This window comes from Lichenostomus cassidix, chromosome 22, assembly GCF_008360975.1.
Source record: "Lichenostomus cassidix isolate B80296 chromosome 22, HeHo_3.0, whole genome shotgun sequence".
In the NCBI taxonomy this organism is placed as follows: domain Eukaryota; kingdom Metazoa; phylum Chordata; class Aves; order Passeriformes; family Meliphagidae; genus Lichenostomus; species Lichenostomus cassidix.
In genome coordinates this window covers 4,410,866-4,419,269 of record NC_139502.1, presented here as the reverse complement: position 1 = coordinate 4,419,269, position 8,404 = coordinate 4,410,866, and the positions used below count along the sequence as shown (strand labels likewise).

The following is an 8,404-nucleotide window of genomic DNA, read 5'->3' as shown; positions in this document are numbered from 1 at the left end:
CACCACTCCTAGAGGAGCTCACTTCCCAACTCCCAAAGTGCTTTGTATTTGACAGCAGTTCTGCCAGTCCCTGTGTGTTGATGGTGCCCTTGGCTGCAGTTCAGGGTGGGTTTGCACACTAAAGCTTCCTTTGCGTTGCCAGAACGGTGCGATGGGGACTCAGTGTCACTCTGAATTAATGTCTCTGAACACTCTACTTCTCTGCCAGCCTCTTCTGATGAGGATTATTGTTGCAGCTATTCCTGGAAAAGCCAGTACATCTTACTTTCTTTGAGAAGGGGAGGCCCAATTCTCACTTGTGCTGCTCAGGGCCACACTCTGTCCTTCTGCTCCTGCCTGGGGCCTTGCTGGGGCTCCATGAGTGCCATGGAGCTGCAGCTGTCTGCCAGCACTGTGAGCAGTGTTAGGCTTTTCATCTGTTTCACATCCACTTTGTACTTTGCACGAGTTGTCAAATTCAGTGAATGAAGTGTCCAAATTGCTGTTGGACGGTGGAGGAATCAAAAGAACTTGTGTAATATCAAGAAGGAAGGAGATTGGCAGCAACAAACTCCTGGCTGTCTTTCTTCTGCTGGGACTGATGTGGGCTCATCCAGGTAATTCAGATGCCTTTGCCTGAGATGTGCCTCAGTGAACTCTGCATCCTTTCAACCTGCTACAGAATAAAGCCCCTGGGGCCAGTGAGAGGGCATCAGAAAATGAGGGATGTTGCATGGCTGGTATTGGTACTAAAATAATACCACATATACAAATACCAGATATGTACTGACCTGGATAACCTGAGGCATCCTGCCATTTTTGTTAGAGAAGGGGAAATACTAAATCTGGATTGTGAAGATTTGAGCAACAGGAATCCCAACCTGGCTTTATTTTAGGAACAGAACAACTCTGTAAATCCCACAAAGGAGACTCCCCTTCCCCTACAAAAGGCAAACTCATTGCTTTGTCCTCTTTTCTTTCTGCCTTTTGTACCACCTGAATCAAGCTTTTTAATGTGAGGCATCTTTCCCTGAATGGGGAAGGAAGATCTTAGCTCTGAATGCCTTGTTTGTACCATGCACACCCTGGGGCTTGCCCAGCTCTCTGGCTGTGCCCTGCATTGAGAGCTGGCAATGAAAAGAGCAATGAAAGGGCTCAAATGGGGCAGAAGGGAGGCAATAAAAATATTTTTCTGGAGGTGTTCATAGATGATAAAGGGTAGAGTAATGACCAAAAGCTGGTGTTAATCTATAATGAAAGACTTTATTTGAAAGATCTGGTAACCAGTTGATCTGTTTCAGCATCTAAGTCCCCAAGAAGAACATCTCTAAAAGGAGATGCACGGGAAGAATTGCGTAAGAGTTTGCTTTGGGGTACAGCTCTTGAGCCTCTGTACTTGGTTCAAGAAAGGTAAGGTTTTCAGGCCTTGATATTGCCATGACAATAATTCAGGTCCACAAGTTTGAAGACATCAAGTGAAATACATGATCCAAGATTCAATTGGGGTCCTATACAAACAATGACACAAAAAAAAAAAAAAAGGCACTGGATTAGATGCTGTTAAGTGTTCTGTACATTCACTTACAGCCCTTAATACCTGGCACATCGCACTTGCTTCTCCAAAGACATAGAGCCCTTTCAGACGCCAAAGCAAATTTAAAGCAAAGCAAGAAGTGAGTAGGTGGAAGTGCTGCTATTGCCAGAATGCAGCATCTGGAGCCTGAACTCTAGAGTGTTTTCCCAAAGAGGGCTGAAGACAATCAGCTTGCAGAAAGGCTCAGAATACTTTGATTGTGCTTCAGGATTAATTCCTCAGAGTGAAATAATTACTATGAATATATTTCAAAAGAATATTTTTTTGACCTCAATACAAGAATTTCTATGATTAACAAACTGAGAGAAACTCAGGAGATTTATACCCATATCCATAGCAATGGCTGCTCTTCTACAAGGGTGCATGTTTGTTGCTTAGTTTCTGTGTGCCTCGAGGCAGAAGAGCAGCGCTTGTGCCTTAGTCATTCCCCAGGGGAAACAAAGGCCAGGTCACTCAGAGACACAATTCCTTTGCTTGCACTCACCGTGAACTTCGTAAGCCACGTAGGTGGTGACTCCACTGCACATAGAGAAGACATCGGCTCCATAAGAACTCAGGCTGTTGACCAATCCATTGGCGACAAAGGTGATCTTCTTGGTAGGTCTTCCATGACCAATCTGGTTCTAAGCATCACATAACAGCATGAAGCAAGGTCAGTGCCATGACCTGTTGCATGCTAGGCATATTCCTAGGTCAGCAATGATGGCTCGGGGCTTGGTGTTTGACTCCCAACTGCTTTTGGGAACACCTTTTCATCCCCTGAGGGCCTTTAGGACCACTAGCAAGCCTTGGAGGCAGCTCCAAAGGCACATCGTTCTAAGGGAGTCAAGGTGAAGAGAACACAAAGAGAAGCGGCAACACGAAGAGAGCGCTGAAGAGGAGGAGTGTGGCTGCTCTGTTGAACATGAGCTCCTTCCAAAGCTTTTGGTCAGTCCCAGCCCTTGCACTGATTTCTCTCTGCCCTACAGGTTTTCCTGCTTTTTCAAATCTGAATATCTTTAAGGTCTCAGTTTTCAAATTTGAAGGAAAGCTGCTGTCTACCAAAGGAGAATATGCTGAATGCTGAGATAATTTTTAACTGTCTGTACTAATTCGGTGAGCTGAACTAAAGGAACATGATGCATCATACTATTCAAAAAGATTGGTAACTTCCTTTCTTTCTATAATACTGAAATTATTTTTCCTGTATAAGATCTTCCGAAAAAAAATTATTTTTTCAGACTTTGAGACTGAGAGATAATGAAGTGTACTAAGTGAAAAATCAAAATTCTTAGATAGTAAGACAGTAAAAACCTTTAATTATATAGCAATTTAAAGCATTCTAAAACAAATCTAACTAATCGGGGACTTTGGCACAACAACTGTTGATTTGGCAAGGAACTGCTGATTTTGAAACGTACCCTGTTCTGTGAAGCAAAGCGGGCCAGATATTCAAAGCTGGGCATCTCATTTCTGTTCATGGTGGAAATGTAGCAAGTTCTCTCTTGCATCACTTTGGTTGCAATGATGCCCTGTAAAATAAAAAACTCACAGTTTGGTTTTCCACCTAAAAAGGTGGGATGAAATCTGGATAAAAAGATTAGGAAATGCAAAGAGATGCTACCAAAAATGTGGACACAGGATGGTCACAATAAAGAAACTAGCCCCCTCCCTGGGCCAGCTGTACGAGGAGCCCGTCTCCTCGCATGCTTTGTGAACAAGCACGCGCCCTGCCACTCACCATGTTGTAGTTCCAGATGGTTTTCCAGGACAAATGCTCACTCCTTTGCTGCATAACCACCACATGTGTTTGACTACTGAGAGTCAGATTTTGGAAAACACATCCACCAGAGAAATGGCACTTGTGATCCATCTGCTGAGACTAAAAAGCCAAGGGAAAGAAGCCGTTTGCCCTTTGAAGAGAGTCGCTGGTGTCCCCAAAGCTTCTGAAAAATCCCTTCCACGATAGAAGAAATGCTGCCCCCTGGGAAGTGCTGGCACTGCCCTCAGTCTTTTCAAGAGCACCCAGAATCAAGGCTGTGCCCTTGGGCAGGGCCCGAAGAATTCATTCCATGGATTCAACGAATCATTGCTGCATCTGACAGCTGTCGTCTGGTGCCTTTAGAGGCTGATGCGTGCAAGAGGACTGGCAACAGTCAACCCACGCTCTGGGTCTCGGGGCGGAAACCACTGCTCACCCATGCTCTCAACAGGGAAGGTGCCAGGCAAGAGGGCCATCAGGGTTGCCTTTGGGCAGCAGCTCTGATGGAAATGCTGATGGAAATGAAGCCCCAGCGCTTGGTTCAAGAAAGGTAAGCACTACGGTTTTCTCACCTGCTCATTGCCAGCGCAGTACTTCAGATCCACAACTCTCAGGACATCGAGGGTAATGCATGATCCCAGGTTCACCTGGGGTCCTTGGAAAGAGAGAAAAGGAATCCCCATGAGTAAATGCCTAAGACCTTGACTGCCATTTGAAAGGAGGGTGGTGGTGGTGTTGCACAGAACGAGCCAGGTGCTGAAGAATTGCTGCACTGAGAAAGGTTGAGCTGTACGAGGGACAGATTCCCTTGGAGTCCCCCAAGAGCACCAGCTCTGTGGCTCGGCAAGGAATGCCCACCAGGCCGTGCTCTTGGCCACCCTTTGGGATTTCTCGTGCAGAAATCGGGGCTCTATTCCACTCGCTCCTGCAAGTCCCCAGGGCTGGGCATTATACGGTTAAGCTGGTGCCACTTCATGGGCCCAGTCGCATGGGCTCTGGCATTCTGGAAGACTCCTAGGAAGTGCAGGTCGTTAACAACCTGGGGAAATTGAAATTTCCCCCTGGGAAAAACCTAGAGGGAAGAAAGCCGCTTGGCTCAGTGTTGTGAAGCCCAAGGGTGTGGTGGTTCCCTCGGCCAACTCGTCAGCAAGCCAAGGGCCGAAGGACAGCGGTTCTTAGGATGACCCTTTTTCTTTGCCTGAGCATTGCCGAGGAGCTCCACGTGGGCTGAAACACTCTGAGCCCAAACTTAGGCCTCCTTGAGATTCCAAGGACGGAGCTGTAAGGCTTTCGATCGGGTCACACATGGCGGCTGTGACACCACCCTGTTCCAGTCCTGAGCTGCAGAGATGTCGAAGCCTCTGTGCAACTCCCGAAGCCCTTGGTTTCTGTGCGTCTCCAGGCGGAAGAGCAGCGCTTGTGCCTTAGTCATTCCCCAGGGGAAACAAAGGCCAGGTCACTCAGAGACACGATTCCTTTGCTTGCACTCACCGTGAACTTCGTAAGCCACGTAGGTGGTGACTCCACTGCACATAGAGAAGACATCGGCTCCATAAGAACTCAGGTTGTTGACCAATCCATTGGCGACAAAGGTGATCTTCTTGGTAGGTCTTCCATGACCAATCTGGTTCTACGCATCACATAACAGCATGCAGCAAGGTCAGTGCCATGACCTGTTGCATGCTAGGCATATTCCTAGGTCAGCAATGACGGCTCGGGGCTTGGTGTTTGACTCCCAACTGCTTTTGGGAACACCTTTTCATCCCCTGAGGGCCTTTAGGACCACTAGCAAGCCTTGGAGGCAGGCTCCAAAGGCACATCGTTCTAACGGAATCGAGGTGAAGAGAGCCCGAGGGAAAGTGGCAGCGCAAGGAGAGCGCTGAAGAGGAGGAGTGCGGCTGCTCGGTTGAGCATGAGCTCCTTCCAAAGCATTTGCTCAGGCCCTGCCCTCACCCCTCGGGGGTACGCAGGCTGGAAGGCTGGCAGGCTGGCAGGCTGGCAGGAGAAGTCTCTTCCTGCAGCCCGCTCTAAACTGGAAGCAAAGAGGGCAGCAGCAAGCCCGCGCAGATACATTTGCTCTCGGACTATTTGCAAGCGGTGCTTACAACCTCTCGGAGAGCCCTGAGTGCGCTAGTGGGACAGGTCCTTCTGAACAGCTCCCGAGGGCTTTGTTTCAAATGAATTGCCACGCTCTTTACCTCCTGCAGTGCTCTGTCGCCTGGGCACAGTCCCTGCGTGCCCGTGCTTCCTCCCAAGCCCGCAGCTTCCCGCCATTCTCTTGCTCTTTCCTCAGCTAGGGCCACAGGCCTCCCGCTGTGCCTCGTCCCATCAATCTGGGGGAAAGGCTGTGCAGCAGGGAGACGCTCTCTCGGGCCCCAAAGGAAAACGGAGTCTGGCCGAGCACGGCCGCATTGCAAAGTAAAGAAGTGACCAAGGCACTTTGGTACTGAAAGGCCTGCAAAGGACTTTGAGATCTTGGCATGCCAGAAGAATTAAGGCCCTTGAAGAGCTCCTCAGAGCAATGGTTTGTCAGCAAGCCGCAGAGCTCAATGTCCTCCGAGAAAGCAGAGCTGAGGGAGGGAATGGTGCACCCCCTTTTTTCTTTTGGCAAGCATTCCTACGAGAAATTCTCAAGCCCCACTACTGCTGAGAGAAAGAAAATCCTGCCGCTCGTGACAACCTCGTCCTCTCCAGAAGGTAAAAGCACATTAAGAAAGGGCCCGATGAACTCCAGCGACAAGGCACTGCTACTCCTTTGGAATCTTACCCTGCTCTCTTGTGCCAGTCGGGCCAGATTATCGAAGCTGGGCATCTCACTTCTGTTCATGATGGAAATGTAGCAGGTGTTCTGTTGCGTGACTTTGGTTGCAATGACGCCCTGTCAAATAAAGATATGGAGCACTCGCACTTCGGTCTTTCAACCCTCGCGATTGGAGAAAGCTCTTTGTTAAAACAGAAACGAATGCCCAGAGTTGCTACCCCACATCGTGGACTCCCAACGTTCAGAACAAAGCAACCAGCCCCCTCCCTGGGCCAGCTGTACGAGGAGCCCGTCTCCTCGCACGCTTTGTGAACCAGCACGCTCCCTGCCACTCACCGTGTTGTAGTTCCAGATGGTTTTCCAGGACCCGCTGCCGGCCTTTTTCTCAATAACTGCCACGCGCCATTGCCAGTTGATGGTCACAATTTGGGACTGGCCACCAATGATGACCTGCGTGTTGTTGAGACCGCCGGGAATCTGCTGAGACTAAAAAGCCAAGGGAAAGAAGCCGTTTGCCCTTTGAAGAGAGTCGCTGGTGTCCCCAAAGCTTCTGAAAAATCCCTTCCACGATAGAAGAAATGCTGCCCCCTGGGAAGTGCTGGCACTGCCCTCAGTCTTTTCAAGAGCACCCAGAATCAAGGCTGTGCCCTTGGGCAGGGCCCGAAGAATTCATTCCATGGATTCAACGAATCATTGCTGCATCTGACAGCTGTCGTCTGGTGCCTTTAGAGGCTGATGCGTGCAAGAGGACTGGCAACAGTCAACCCACGCTCTGGGTCTCGGGGCGGAAACCACTGCTCACCCATGCTCTCAACAGGGAAGGTGCCAGGCAAGAGGGCCATCAGGGTTGCCTTTGGGCAGCAGCTCTGATGGAAATGCTGATGGAAATGAAGCCCCAGCGCTTGGTTCAAGAAAGGTAAGCACTACGGTTTTCTCACCTGCTCATTGCCAGCGCAGTACTTCAGATCCACAACTCTCAGGACATCGAGGGTAATGCATGATCCCAGGTTCACCTGGGGTCCTTGGAAAGAGAGAAAAGGAATCCCCATGAGTAAATGCCTAAGACCTTGACTGCCATTTGAAAGGAGGGTGGTGGTGGTGTTGCACAGAACGAGCCAGGTGCTGAAGAATTGCTGCACTGAGAAAGGTTGAGCTGTACGAGGGACAGATTCCCTTGGAGTCCCCCAAGAGCACCAGCTCTGTGGCTCGGCAAGGAATGCCCACCAGGCCGTGCTCTTGGCCACCCTTTGGGATTTCTCGTGCAGAAATCGGGGCTCTATTCCACTCGCTCCTGCAAGTCCCCAGGGCTGGGCATTATACGGTTAAGCTGGTGCCACTTCATGGGCCCAGTCGCATGGGCTCTGGCATTCTGGAAGACTCCTAGGAAGTGCAGGTCGTTAACAACCTGGGGAAATTGAAATTTCCCCCTGGGAAAAACCTAGAGGGAAGAAAGCCGCTTGGCTTAGTGTTGTGAAGCCCAAGGGTGTGGTGGTTCCCTCGGCCAACTCGTCAGCAAGCCAAGGGCCGAAGGACAGCGGTTCTTAGGATGACCCTTTTTCTTTGCCTGGGCATTGCCGAGGAGCTCCACGTGGGCTGAAACACTCTGAGCCCAAACTTAGGCCTCCTTGAGATTCCAAGGACGGAGCTGTAAGGGTTTCTTTCGATCGGGTCACACATGGCGGCTGTGACACCACCCTGTTCCAGTCCTGAGCTGCAGAGATGTCGAAGCCTCTGTGCAACTCCCGAAGCCCTTGGTTTCTGTGCGTCTCCAGGCGGAAGAGCAGCGCTTGTGCCTTAGTCATTCCCCAGGGGAAACAAAGGCCAGGTCACTCAGAGACACGATTCCTTTGCTTGCACTCACCGTGAACTTCGTAAGCCACGTAGGTGGTGACTCCACTGCACATAGAGAAGACATCGGCTCCATAAGAACTCAGGTTGTTGACCAATCCATTGGCGACAAAGGTGATCTTCTTGGTAGGTCTTCCATGACCAATCTGGTTCTACGCATCACATAACAGCATGCAGCAAGGTCAGTGCCATGACCTGTTGCATGCTAGGCATATTCCTAGGTCAGCAATGACGGCTCGGGGCTTGGTGTTTGACTCCCAACTGCTTTTGGGAACACCTTTTCATCCCCTGAGGGCCTTTAGGACCACTAGCAAGCCTTGGAGGCAGGCTCCAAAGGCACATCGTTCTAACGGAATCGAGGTGAAGAGAGCCCGAGGGAAAGTGGCAGCGCAAGGAGAGCGCTGAAGAGGAGGAGTGCGGCTGCTCGGTTGAGCATGAGCTCCTTCCAAAGCATTTGCTCAGGCCCTGCCCTCACCCCTCG

At 50.2% G+C, this 8,404-nt stretch overlaps 2 protein-coding genes across 6 annotated transcripts in view; both read right to left on the bottom strand.

Annotated features, from left to right (window-relative positions):
- Window positions 1-1,217: 1,217 nt before the first annotated feature.
- The window catches only part of LOC146428106 (uncharacterized), a 73,255-nt gene continuing 66,068 nt past the window's right edge, over window positions 1,218-8,404 (bottom strand). For all 5 annotated transcript variants that reach the window (XM_085080558.1, XM_085080559.1, XM_085080562.1 and 2 more), the window contains 4 exons: window positions 3,294-3,434; window positions 2,974-3,084; window positions 2,058-2,196; window positions 1,218-1,487 (listed from right to left, as the gene is read on the bottom strand). In XM_085080558.1, coding sequence (XP_084936684.1) covers window positions 1,399-1,487; window positions 2,058-2,196; window positions 2,974-3,084; window positions 3,294-3,434 — 480 coding nt within the window. In that variant the 3' untranslated portion in view covers window positions 1,218-1,398. The remainder of the gene's footprint in view (window positions 1,488-2,057; window positions 2,197-2,973; window positions 3,085-3,293; window positions 3,435-8,404) is intronic.
- Window positions 4,225-8,404, bottom strand: part of LOC146428108 (uncharacterized) — a 19,391-nt gene continuing 15,211 nt past the window's right edge. Inside the window, exons 20-25 of the mRNA XM_085080475.1 lie at window positions 7,937-8,075; window positions 7,014-7,096; window positions 6,412-6,561; window positions 6,082-6,192; window positions 4,806-4,944; window positions 4,225-4,328 (exon numbers count right to left, since the gene is read on the bottom strand). Coding sequence (XP_084936601.1) covers window positions 4,225-4,328; window positions 4,806-4,944; window positions 6,082-6,192; window positions 6,412-6,561; window positions 7,014-7,096; window positions 7,937-8,075 — 726 coding nt within the window. The remainder of the gene's footprint in view (window positions 4,329-4,805; window positions 4,945-6,081; window positions 6,193-6,411; window positions 6,562-7,013; window positions 7,097-7,936; window positions 8,076-8,404) is intronic.